A 13,456-nucleotide genomic window follows, 5' to 3' on the forward strand; every position below is an offset into this window, starting at 1 on the left:
AAAAAAAAAAAAAAAAAGAAATCCTGCAACTTTCATTCCTCTTAAGCAGTGTTTAAAAGCACTATTTGGCTAGAAAGCAAATCAAAACACTGCATGAAATCTTATTTCCTAGTTCATTATTACAGCTATGAAAGAAAATACTGTAAACTTACCTGTTTTGTTGATTAACCAATACGGTGCTGAAATTAGTATTTTTAGAGAACCTTCAGCACGACATACAATCCTTATGGTCAAATTTAGCAGTCGTTTGTTGACATCATACAATCGCATTCGCACCATATAGTTTTGTGTCCCAGGAGGAATCAACAGCTCCTTGCAGACTGGGAAGTTTTCTAGCAATACCCCTACGAAAATAAAAGAAAACAGAACCAAACATCACCTACACAGAAACATTAGTTTCTGATAAGTATACAGGCTGGTGTTTCATATGGCTTGATCTTTCTGAATATTTCATATAGCTTACCCAGATTAACTTTTACATCTGCCCAGTGTAGTAACCTCTGACCTCATGAAGAAATGCCTCAATTTAAGTCACAAGCAGCAAAAAAAGTTCTGTAAAGAACCCTGCTTAGGGCCAATTACTGCCTTAGGCACCAGAAGTCCAGCCAGTGTTTAATAATTCCATACGTACTCTCAACACCAACTTTTTCTGTCAGAAAGAAAACAGCAACACCACCCAAAACATCGTTGGGAACTTATCTGATCTATTCCCTTCTTTATCACTGCTCTCTCCAGTTTCCACTCTCAGGAAAATAAGAAAAGAGCTAAATAAGGAACAGAGCAAGACAGCTGACAGATTTGGGGGAATGATGGCAATACTAGTATATTTTTTGGACGCGTGCACTTGGTTATTAATGATAAGAAACCCTGCAACCCGATGAAATAATCATATAAATGTTTTCAGTTTTTTAATTTTTCTATTATTGCACCATAGTTCCTTGTACAAGCAACAGTTATATTGAGGTACTCCTCCAGGAGGATCAAAAAGTGGTATCTGAAAAAGAACCTTACCAAGCTCAATGTTCTGAGATGTATCAGCTGTGTGCAATGCTGCCTCTTTGCCAGGTTTTAAGGTCCCATTAATTGGCATTCCTTTAACATAGAACTCAAGTTCACAAGGTAGCAAGTTACAGATTACCACCGTTGGCAAGAGATAAATAGTATGCCCAGGCTGTCTGAAAATCTGTTTAGCACTGTCAGAAAATATGTTGGAAGGCATGTAATCCGGATAATTTTCTTTCTTTATAGCCACACAAAACCTGTGAAGGCAGACATATATGAGAAGTCAATGAACTCGATGGAGTAACTGAACCCAGCCTTTGTGTATTGCACTAAATCCCACAACATGCTGTAACTTCAGGACTGATAGCAAAAACAGCATTTAGAATTGTTCTCCACATAATCACTTTAGAGTTCGACTGTAAGGTATTTTGTATTTATGCCTAACATTAAGACAACAGGAGTTTCCTGATTTTAAGCAAAGAATTAATTTAGTCACTCAAGAAAACTCATCTGTTCAGAGACCTAACAGAAAATTGCTTTTACAGATTACCAACTTTAAAAACAACTTCCATAAACTCACAGAAACATCTTATCAACTATTACTAAAATGAGATTTTCACTATTAAAGTAAACTATAATCATGTTCTTAAACATAAATGCCGAACATGTCCTTCTTCCCAGCAGATATATCCTTGCTTTGGCCACCTGATACTTCAGTTTTTCATTATTTAAGGTAAAAAAATGAGTCAGTAAACCTTCATTTTAAATAATTTGTTAATTTTCCTCCCTGTGATACATTCAAAAACAGCATATTAAGAAATGAACTATGGAACTGACACAGAGCAGTAACTATATAGTATGCAAAGGTCATTTCCTGAAACAACTTCCATAATGTCTATCCTAGTATTTCCTAAATTCACAGCATCCCTAAATCCATCACTATCAGGTAAATTCAAAATTCCATTAAGCCCTCACTATGCAGCGACATTTTTGGGCTTAGAACAGAGTACAGGACATTCAGGACAAAGAATAAGTATTTGTGAACACACTATGGCAAAGCACTCCTTATTCTCAGTGAGACAGACTAGATAATTTAACGTTAAGTCCACATTCTATTTTCTTACCTTTTCTTTTTTACAATAAATATTAATAGTGTGCCTACTTTGTATTCTCAGACATTTGCTAACAGGCCCTGTCAAAGGGGCTTCAAGGAGCCCAGCAAAAATACAGCAGTTATGCTTCAATGCTTTCTCATTATTCAACAGACCAAACAAAACATCCCATTAACTGCAGAAGCTTTCATCTCTCTAAGTATTTTCTTTCCTGTTATTCACTTTCACAGTATCTCATTTATCAGAAAAAGGTAACACAGCTTACAAAGAAATAATTAGGTCTTAATTACCTGAAAAATCGGCTATTTTCAGACTCCATTGAATGACACTCTCGCTTGCTGCTGCATACTTCTGCTGTCTTCTGAACATTAGTCCAATGAATTGGAGTCTTACAAAAAAAGACTCCTATTCCTTTTGGCCTGGCTTGCAAACGCCAAGATGTAAGATGTAATGGAACAGCAAAGGAATCTCCTGGCATAACTGCTGGAAGAACTACAGGTTCTGCAACCAGATAAGAAAATACACATATATCAAAACAGGCCCCTTTACTGAAAAGCATAAAATTTTCAAATAGCAAGTCTCAAATTTTTGAAGAAACATGTTCCGTTTTAACATAAAACACTAGCTACTTTATGTAAGTTTCAAACACCAACCTGTTGTTTTAAGCCCTGTTAACAATCTGGCAGTAGACAAATTTAGGTGTGCAAATCTGAAACTGGAAACAGACTAACAACTTGCTGGAATTCAAATTCTTTTTCCTTGGAGGCTTTAGTGAAAATGCTTATTTCAAAAAGACTTCATTCATTACATTTTGGGTACATTATCAGCATATCACTACATTTCTAGACTGCACCTTTGCATGCTAACACCTGAACCTTTCTAGACTACTGCTAAAAGGTACAACATGCTACGTACAGAAATAAGATTCAGTCTTTACAGAGTCTCAGCTTTCCCTGTTTACCTGAACAATAAGGAAAAATCCTACTAGGTTCTCTAGCTTACCCTGCTGATCATTTTCTTCTTAGCCATTAGATTAGCCATTTCCCTTCCAGGGAGGTATACTTTGTTGTCAACATCAGAGGCAGTGGTGAATCTTCTCAGGGAGGAAGCTAAAGATTCCCCATAGTATGGAAGGAATATACTTACTGTCAGGGGCAGAAGGACTATCTAGTCTTAGTTCCATTGGTGTTTCTAGCTTGTTCTTCACAATCAAGGCTGAGCGCACTGTTATCACTTTCCGAGCGCTACCTTCCATGGTAACTTCAAATACCACACGAACTGGAGGCAATGAAGAAAACTGGAAGATATTTAAAAGCATTAAAAAGCTCAGGTAATGATTATACCTAGAAGAGGGACACCTCAATTTTGAAACAGTAACTGCTGGAGTAAAAACTTGTCAACTGAGTCCAACCACGTGGAACACCTAAGGTATATATAGTTTCATAATAATGATTTATAATCCTGTACCCCCTCCTCAAAACACAATAAAATTAACTATGAAAAAGCAATTCTAAATACTACTAACTCCATTATCTTTTTAAAAATGATGCAAGTTCAAATAAGAGCAACACAGACCCTAAAAGAACACTTTATACGCTACCTCACTATTACATTATTTTATAAATTAATGGAGTTTGAATTCCAAGCCTCATATAATTAAGTCACTCATCATTCCTATCTGTCAAAACTGAAAAATAAGGTGTAACTTTCTTAAAATATTCGTACTTTCTTCACTCTTAGCTGCCCTTCTACTGTGGTGTTTTATCCCCTACATTACACTAAGTCATTGCCACTTCGATCCTGAAAACCACATTTTATATGGGCTCACATGCTGGAATTCACACACTGCAATTTAAGACCCATTCTTCAAACAACCATTTACAGGGGTGAGGAATGGTAAGTCATGTTAAATACTTGTTCTGATTTGCAAGTTCGTTTTGTTTGCTTGACTTTTGTTTCCTTTCTATTGAAAAGGCTCTAGAAGGATGGAAAAGCCAGTTCACTTGTAGAATTATGCTAGTCTTATTTAAGTAGCTCTCAAAAAAATGGAAATATATACTCACGTAGACTTGTGGATGTATTATATTTGTTCTACTTATTGGGCTTCCAAGCTGGGAGAAAAGTAAACAAGAAAGTTAAAATTGTTCAACTTTTAAGATATTACTCTCAGTTGTAATACGGAACATTACTACAGAAGAATAAACTAAATACTTTAATCCCTTTGTGTTTCTGATCTTCAATACAGCTTGGAAAACATGTCAGAACTATATCAGCAAAACCTGTTGTAATACTGCTTTAAAAAGAAACAAAGCTGAAGGAAGAAGGTTTGTTGAAAAAAAATTTAAAAAGCTACAGAAGATATTCCTGAACAGCAATTCTCATTAATTTGCATCCTTTTCCTTCAAGAATCAAGTTAGAGAGAGAGATTATGCTTTTTATGCTTCAATATGAAAACATCAGAAACGATTCAAATAACAGACTACTGGCTCTTGTCAGTAGTATCATGAAATAAAATTATAATCCTATTTTATACCAAAAAGTTCTCAACTTCCAGTTTCTCCAGTGCTCAACAATTTTCAGTAGCTACTCTCAAAACTTAACTAGTTTTGAAATCCACAAGATCATTTTTATTATTAAGCCTCAACAGCCAGCCTGCTGATTATTAGAATTGCATTCTTCCTTCATGACAAGTATATTTTGTCTAAGCAGCTACGTATTTCAACAATCTCTAGACTTACAGGAAATTGCCAGTGTGGTTTATTTTAAGTAAATTAAACACATGAAAAGCATTCCTGCAATAGAAGAAATAAAAGTAGCTGCTGAAATGCTGTACTGATTTAAAGCTCAATCTCCATGAGTCCACGACACTGTCACTAATATATTAGTTCTGTCATTGGAAGCTCTGACTGCTAAGCACAGACTAACTGCTGACTAGTCTGTGTTTTTGTTATGCATAAAACTGCCAGTTAGGCAGCATCTCCCAGCATCTCCAAACTCTACCAATCCAAGCTAACTGGAAAGATGACAATCAGACAACAACAGCTGCTTTGAGATCAAAATCTTGGAGACATCATTACTCTCAAATTACACATTCTATTAAAACTAACACTCCAAATCAGAACTTACAGTAGAAGAGGATGAGTTCTTATCTGGTGCAGCATATCGGAAGAACGTTCCAACTTTGTCTACAGATACTGGACTGACTTCTTCCCAGCCATTTACTCTCACTTGCAACTGATGAATTCTTAGATCATGTGTGTGCCTACCAGGTTAGATAAAGTTAAATTACTATTAAGCATTATTATACAGTGTAAATGCCAAACAGTTCAAACCAAGAACATCCTCTGGATTCTGAATAAAGAATCTCACTGAAGCATTTAAAAAAAAGTCTCAAGAGTTTTTCCATTTCATGGATAAAGACAGACCTTATTTTACATCTGTTCAATTGTTCCACTTTCCCTAATGAACATACAGAAGTACAACTATGTCATACAAGCAAAAATAAAAGCATGCTATGTATTTGTTAACAAGTTCTTCTAGTTCTTAATCTTGATAACGCTTATGCTCAACAACCAACGCACCCCCCACCCCGCAGTCCTTTAGAATAAAGGACATACGATTTGTAATTGAGGCCCCCGAGTCTTTCTAAAAGCTCATAATGATCTAACTCACATCTAGGAACGGCTGCCACCAGTAGCAATATATTCTGTTTACTAGACAACTGGTAATTTCACTCTATACATGAGTTTTAAATATTTAAAAACAAAACATTAACAGGAGATTTAAGAAAATATCCACTTTCTATTTAATATCTGCTAGTGTCCTCACAACTATGATCCTATGTGTTCCACATATGACTGTGTCAAAACACATCTCACAGCCTGGTCCCTTCACCTGTGTCTGAGTTTTCCTCTGGCTTCAAATTCAAATGGAATCTCTTCCCCGGTGATCACTTCTTGCCATTCACTGACATTATGGGCATCATCCAGCAATGTCCCGTTTTCCTCAGGAACAACACCTGGACTCCCACTGTGAGACAGTGCAGCCCTGTAAAGAGAATCACATCATTTTACAGAACGACAAAATAACTACTTCAAGTAACAAGTGCTTTTTCATCTGTCTCAGTCTACAGAAGTCCTGCAGTAAACACATATACATCATGAATGTATCTGACTGGTTTTCAAATTCTCTTAGGTCTCTTGAAAAAAAATAATCTTTTTCTTAGTAGTACAACTATCTCGCTGTCAAAGAAAAGGCTCTTAACTAAGAAAGTCTGGGAGTTGCCTATGTTTCTCTGCAAGAAAACAAAAGCACTGAAAACGATAGGGTTTGGCTGGCATGTTAGAGAAGCCAGACAAATATTGTCAAAGTGATCCCACAACAGCTTCTTACCGGGTAGGTGTTGTAGTTAGGGTAGCAAACCACAGAGTGCATCCAGTATGATTTCTTAGAGCAAATGGGACAAACGGCTGCCTACGTTTCGGAGTCTTCATTTCAGCTATAAAACAGAATAAAGATTTGCCTAAATGCTTATGAGAGAAGCATTCATCAGATGCTAATGTAGAATGAGACACAATGGCTGGAGAACCACAACCTGCACTAACTAAAGAGAAACGGATCAAAGAAACAGGATAACAGATTACTAAAAACATTTAAAAATTTAGTAACTATTATAGAAATGGTACAAAGCAAACAGAAAGTCTTCCCCTACATCAAGCCCCCCAGGAACTGGGCTTAATCTTCATGTTCTTTTGTTTCTTCATACCAAGTCTTACAAAATACTATGCCTCCAGTTATAACTAACATGTAGAAAACCTAACTAAAAACCCAGTAATCAGTAACTTTTCATGTACTTCCAAATGCTCATAAAGTATTAAACACATATTCACTTATAATTAAGATTTATGCTCTGTTTAACATGATGAATACAGGATTATCCGGTACCCTCTTTAAATGGGACTTTTATCCTCAAAGACTGAACAAGTAGAAATATTTTCCTATACAAGAGAAAGCCTAGTAAAAAAAAATAAAATAATTTCAATGCAAACAAAGGCAATCTGGTTTTGTTAAAAAGCTGGGACAGCAAAGCCCCAGAACAAGAAACTTCACCTACCATGTCTGACTTTTTGCAAGTATGCATTACTAACAAGCACACAAGTGATACTCTCGTCTTCCATACTGCAGTACATCATACCTGTGAAAATACTTACTGTGTTTGGACAGAAAAAAAAACCCCTGTCAAATTCCAGTAACTACTTAAAAAGGAAGATAAATGGCTGCTCCCTAAACACATACATCTTTTTGTATGAGAGAAGTAGAAAGAAGGCACACACAATAAATCAGCTGCTTAAAGAAAAGTTAAGACAGAAGTGAAATCTACTGCACAGAATTTATCTGCAGTCACTCCAAAGGCTGACTGATATCAAGTTAAAGTACTTCATGTTCTGAGACCCGTTCTTCCCACTACTACATGTGTCTAAGAATAACTTAAGCAGAGGTTTACAGAGGCAAGAAGGGATAGCGTGGGGTGGGTAGGTAAGTTTTTGAAGGAGTTATTGATGATCACATACAACTTTCTTCCAAATCAATGACAACAAATTCCTATATACCTTACGTTGTCACTGGAGACATAAATCTGATCCCTCTAAAGCTTACAGAGAAAGTTCTTTCCAATTAAATTGCAAGAAGATGAAATTCTTGAAAATGAAAACTCTGATTTTTGCCAACTGCAAATAAAACAATCTTTTTAGTGTTGAGCTTGACTTTATACAATTTTTTGGCTAGCTCAGGTTCTACAAAATTACAGACCAGAAGCCAAATAAACTTTTACTCTGGCATTTAATCGATTGCCAATTTATTTTTTGAGACTTTTAAAAAAGAATTTTTGGGACTATGGCCTGCTTTTCAAAAGAAAACATAAGGTAAAAGTTGTGTTTTGGGACTACTGCCTGAAAATAAAGTTTACCATTACAAGGAGGTTTTTTTCATAATTCGTTTAGTCATTTAACTGCAACACCCACTAAAAGCCAAGCAATACATATTAAGAGGTTTTGTTGTTTGTTTGGTTTTTTCCACACACAAAAAAAACCTTCCTGAAAAATACCTCAGAAAAATAAATTGTTCTATCATTTTCTGGGGGTTTTTGGTGGGTTGTTTTTTTTTAATCTATGAACTGTCTGCAACCACTCAGAGAAAATGTTTCTAACAGGCAGTTTGAATGGGCCACAGATGTCGATTTATAGAAAGCTTTCTCTCCTCCCATTCAGCAACTTTTCTACAGGGGCAACATATTTATCAAGTGTGCTGTTTTGTCTTCCATAATGTCACAAATCTTAAAAAAAAAATATCTTAATTGTTTTGCCCAAAGACTGTACTGTCAAATACAAAATAAACAAATTAACAGGATATTTATGAGGAATGCCTTACTTCCTAAGGCTTACTGAAAACAGATTGTTCCTTCTGAAGGCATCTTAAAGTTTTAAGTAGCTAAATGGACATGCTGCATTCAAGCATAAGTATGTATATCAAACATATACTGTTGGATATTTTTAGAATATAAAAATCTTGTGATTTTATTACACTATTTTTAATCATAGTATACCGTCTCTCTAGAAAAGGGACACTGAATAGTCAACAATTCATATAACCTTCCTCAAAAAGACAGTCTTCCTACATAGGATTAGTTATACTTCTCCTTTCTTTCCTGAAGGACCCAGAGAGGAACACAAGAGAAAGACAGGATGAAATACTAAGTTAAGCAGCTTAAAAGCAAAGTAGCTGTTATGTCATTTGAGTTTGGGTTTTTTGTTTGTTTAAATATAGAGGCCAATCTACCAGCAAGTAACACATACAACACAGTACTTATTGTAAAAGACCCTTCCAAAGAAGAAGAAAACCTTTTTGTCTCTCTCTGCTATACAGTACCTCTAGCATAGATTTGATGCTCTAGGTTAGTCAAACTGGCTGTACTCCTAGTTCTAAGGTAGACAAGAGGAAGGCCTGGCAGACAGGAAAGACAAAGTTAGCAGGTAAGAAAAAACACACAAGTACAGGTAGACTCTTCCCCATCATGCATCAGGACAGACAGACAGCTGGCATCATGCAATCTGTGTATGAGTCTCTACCCATTTGCTTACACTAAGTTGGCATTTGAATTGCTCAAATTTCTTCCAGAACTAACACTGGGAGAAAAGAAGCTGAAAAGACCTGCCACATATCAAGGGCTATTACTTAGAGAATTGTTTCACAAATATAACAGCATTTTTTCCAGCAACTCAGTCATTTAGGTCTTAGGGAGTACAGAAAGAAAAAGATCACCTCTGAACTGCACACACCCTAAACTCAATACTCTTATTTAATCTTTGCCAGAACAGTCACTTATTAACTGAGAAAGTATGACAAAAAAAAGAAAGCAGACCTAGCAGTGCAAAGTTCTCACTCAAAGCTAAGTAGCCAGGAAGGTTTTTGTTTAAAGAATTGAACAGAAAATAGCATTTTTGTCTTTTTTGCCAAATATCTCTAACAATTCATTGTATGCTATGAAGACCAAATACTTATGTTTGTAGTACATTAGACAGATGACTGTGTACGTCAAACTGTTTCAAATAAAGTGTGATTAATGAGTATCATACTCTGCCCAAAACCTGGTGGATCCACTGAAGAACCCGTCCAGTCTTCTGAACTGATTACATTCACTTCTTTGTCCTGTTTACAGTAATCTTCCATCCATGACTGTTTGGTACATGTGTATTGTTCTAGAGGAATATAAGCATAGACAGTAAATGTCTCCAGGGTGGCAGTAAACTAAGTAATTGAAAAGTATGTTAAAATCATAACATTAAAGTTACTCCACTTCAATGGCAAAAGTTTTACTTCACTGCTTTTTCTACGAGCCTCTTACATAAGTTAAAGACAACAGGTCATGAAATCACAGCATTGTCTTCAAAACAAAATTTTTTTATATTCTTAAGATTTTTTTTTTTTTTTTAAACTTTCAGTGGAATTCCATGTTCTTAAGATACTCCCATGGCAATGTAAGAGCTCTCCCTGAGGAGGCAATTAACCTTAAATTTTTTCATGTTAGAAGGAGTTTCTAATTTGTTTTTCTTTTTAAGAGGTACATGCACATTCCCGCATAAATATCAAGACACGAACAGAGTCGTCTGGCACAGTATTAATCATAAACTAGCCTTACTACTTGTTATCACCAGTTAAAAAGCATCATGGGAACTCTTAGGAACCACTGATTTGCATCTTTGCCTCCCACCTTGCTTCCTCTTTCTGCCAGCCCCACAGGCCTTGTGGGAGAAAGGAATGAATATTCAAGGAACAAGAAAGGCTCTTCTGTTACATTTGCAAGCTCAGCCATTTACATTTTTTTATTATGACCCTCAAATTATTCAGATTTGTATACAGAATAAGCAACAATATTTCTGGGAAATGCACACAATCATAGTCTTACAACACAGAAGCTTATATGAAGTTTGAGTTAATGATGAACAAATATTTTGATTTCCTGAGGTGGGAATTGATAGCTCAGGTTTTCAGAGACTGCAGAACTGAAATGGGTAGCTCCCCACTATACCTGTCAATGTATTGAAACATGACGAGTTTATCAAAATATTTTAAAGTACTGTAAAGTATGGAAAGCTTTAGATGAAAGCCTGTTTCTGATCAAAAATAAATTTTAAGTATTGAACATATGAATTTGAACATATGAACATATCAAACATATGAATCTGATAGAATTCATATGACCAGAGAAAAAATTCCTACTAACCTCTAAAATATGTAGCTCATGTCTTTACACTTTCACAGTATCTGATAAAATACAGGCTGCCTAAATGGACACCTGTGTACAATATCATGTGACATATCTAGGGACTTGTGCCAAAACTCCCTCTCTCCTTCTATGGGACCCCAGCAGGACTCAATTAGAAATGTCTGTCATTTTCAGTACGGTGAAAATTAGACTGTATAATGATGCTCTCAGAGAATGCTCCTACATACCTATGAAGACAGACGTAATGTTTATATCCAAACGGCGTTTAGCCTTTACTTCCAGCTTCAGTCGGGAAGGGTGGAGGCGGCTCGAAGCTTGCTGTTGCCAAGAAACTGAACACGGCCATGGCTCAATAAATGGCTCCCAGCCTGAGAACAAACAGAAAATGTCACGTGTATTACACATTTGAAGGCCACATTGAAATGCTGTTTACATACCTAAGTATTTAATAATGCAACTTTAATAATGAGATCCTTTACTTTCAATCTGCGTTCAAGATGAACTTGTAAGCCTACAGATGTAATTTACTAGCTAATACAAAGTTGCTCCAGCTCCTCCATTTGAAGCAGTGTATACTCTACATAGGGCCTTGCAGAAATATCTTAATTCCAAGGAAAGCATTAGAAGGCAATTACAGATTCATATTGAAGTTAGCTGGACCTAAGTTCTCTGAAATAGTTTTGAAAATTAGTTTCACACCATAAGTTGGCCTGCTATTCAGTATCACAAAAGACAAAGGTCTAAAAGCTATTTAAAAAAACCCCACCTTACCTATTTTTAAAAAACAAAAACACTACCTTGTTATTGACAGGTAATTCCTGAGGTTGTGGCCACCAATTTTATAACTGAAAATTTAGTTTCTCAATTCAGAGAAAACACACAACTAGATTATGTCTTTTGTCAGTGGCTGACCTGTATTGAGGCATAACTTGCTTTTTTATATCTAAAGTATAAATTATGATGGTGTTCTTATGTTAATCCATTGTCTTCAGCCTAACCGCCTACCCTCATGCACTTTTCCTCCCTGAAATAAATAACAAATTGAATGCATCAAAACAATTCAATACTAAAAAAAGAGAAGTGAATACAGAGACAGCAAGTTACGTAACTGTCATGGTCTTAGATAACCTTTTTATGCAATTACATTTGCAAACTTCAATGAAACTTTCATATCAGCAATCTCTCTACTTTCCACATCCCTCCATCCAATACCAGTTAGGATATCTTGTCTGGGATCAAATGTTGTCGCATACACATACACACGATCACAAAAGTCAACCTTTTACACTCCCTTATATGCATTTCACGTTGGGTGAATTTCAGGCTACTGTAGTAGGCAAGGCTGTTTTCCTGAACATAAAGAAACAACAAACCCGCCAGTATTTCACCTGAAAGCTCACGATTGTAATAATCTCCAGAGAGGGTAAAATGAGCGTAGCCTTCAGGGTTGGCTCTCAAATGTTGGAGAAAATTCAAACCTGCAAAAAAAAAAGTGAATGTTATACTAATGCAAAACAATCAAGTTTCCTGATTTTGTGAACTGTTAAGTAAGCAATAGAAGGTTTTGTCTTGTCTTATAAATTGAAATGGTACAAAAAGCATATCGTAAATACTTTTCAAATAACATTTATAGACAGCCATGCTTTACAACACAGAGCCTCCCTAGGGTTCTGTTCAGGACAGATTCCATTTGTTATGTGATGTATTAAGGGGAAACCAGAATCTTAACCCTACAAAGACCATAATCTTAGAAACAAAACTTAAAACAAACAAAACCTAAAAAAAAAACTAAAAAAAGAACCCCCAAAAAACCCAAACCCCACACAACAACCACCACCACCACCACCGAAACACCATCAGCTGAAATTTCACAAGTCCTAAGAAATGAGCATGGTGCTGAACATACACAGTAACTGACAGTAATTTTATGTAAATCACTCAGCAAAACAAGATACCAACCTGAAAAGGTTAACTCAGCAAGGGGAACATCACAGTCCATGCAGTCATCAATAAAGCAAATGCATATACTTTCTGCTTTTATTTCCACTCCAGAGATGAACTGAAAAGGCACAATCCCCTGGCTATCTCGACCAGAAGAGGTCAGGGAAACCGATTTCAAAGGTTCAGCATTCTTAAATAACCAACTCGCTGCTTTTTTCAAGTCACCTTAGATAAAACCAAACCACCAGTCAATCATCATCTACTTTCTCAATGAAATGTACTTATTTAAAAAACATATGGAAGCAAACTAATTCCCTCTCTCTTAAGAAGTATAGCAAGACACCAACAGTACCTTGAATGTGTTCTATTTAATAACATAAATATGAGAAGATTATAAATACATTGGTATTTTCTAAGAATAAGAAATGTGTTTTGAAGTTTGCAAACCAAGTGGCAATGTAATATAAATCTATATTAATACCATGAATGCCTCTAAATAAGGTAGGAAACATGACAGTGCTAAAGAAAAAGAATCACTTGTGTTAAAGCTTCATCTTCTTTTCATGTATTGCATGTAGAAGTAGGTAAAATACATGATTCAAAGAGGGAGAGACGAAAA

At 35.8% G+C, this 13,456-nt stretch overlaps 1 protein-coding gene across 5 annotated transcripts in view; it reads right to left on the reverse strand.

Moving 5' to 3' along the window:
- Nucleotides 1-13,456, reverse strand: part of VPS13D (vacuolar protein sorting 13 homolog D) — a 111,430-nt gene that overhangs the window by 59,603 nt on the left and 38,371 nt on the right. For 2 of the 5 annotated variants that reach the window (XM_072884143.1, XM_072884142.1), the window contains exons 36-47: nt 12,856-13,062; nt 12,285-12,374; nt 11,124-11,264; nt 9,746-9,868; nt 6,507-6,636; nt 6,009-6,161; nt 5,241-5,376; nt 4,178-4,225; nt 3,261-3,411; nt 2,405-2,615; nt 1,012-1,259; nt 153-344 (exon numbers count right to left, since the gene is read on the reverse strand). In XM_072884143.1, coding sequence (XP_072740244.1) covers nt 153-344; nt 1,012-1,259; nt 2,405-2,615; nt 3,261-3,411; nt 4,178-4,225; nt 5,241-5,376; nt 6,009-6,161; nt 6,507-6,636; nt 9,746-9,868; nt 11,124-11,264; nt 12,285-12,374; nt 12,856-13,062 — 1,830 coding nt within the window. The remainder of the gene's footprint in view (nt 1-152; nt 345-1,011; nt 1,260-2,404; nt 2,616-3,260; nt 3,412-4,177; nt 4,226-5,240; nt 5,377-6,008; nt 6,162-6,506; nt 6,637-9,745; nt 9,869-11,123; nt 11,265-12,284; nt 12,375-12,855; nt 13,063-13,456) is intronic. The other 3 variants (XM_072884145.1, XM_072884144.1, XM_072884146.1) reach the window with 2 other exon arrangements.

The sequence above is a fragment of the Ciconia boyciana genome, chromosome 19 (genome assembly GCF_034638445.1).
Source record: "Ciconia boyciana chromosome 19, ASM3463844v1, whole genome shotgun sequence".
Classification (NCBI taxonomy): Eukaryota; Metazoa; Chordata; class Aves; order Ciconiiformes; family Ciconiidae; genus Ciconia; species Ciconia boyciana.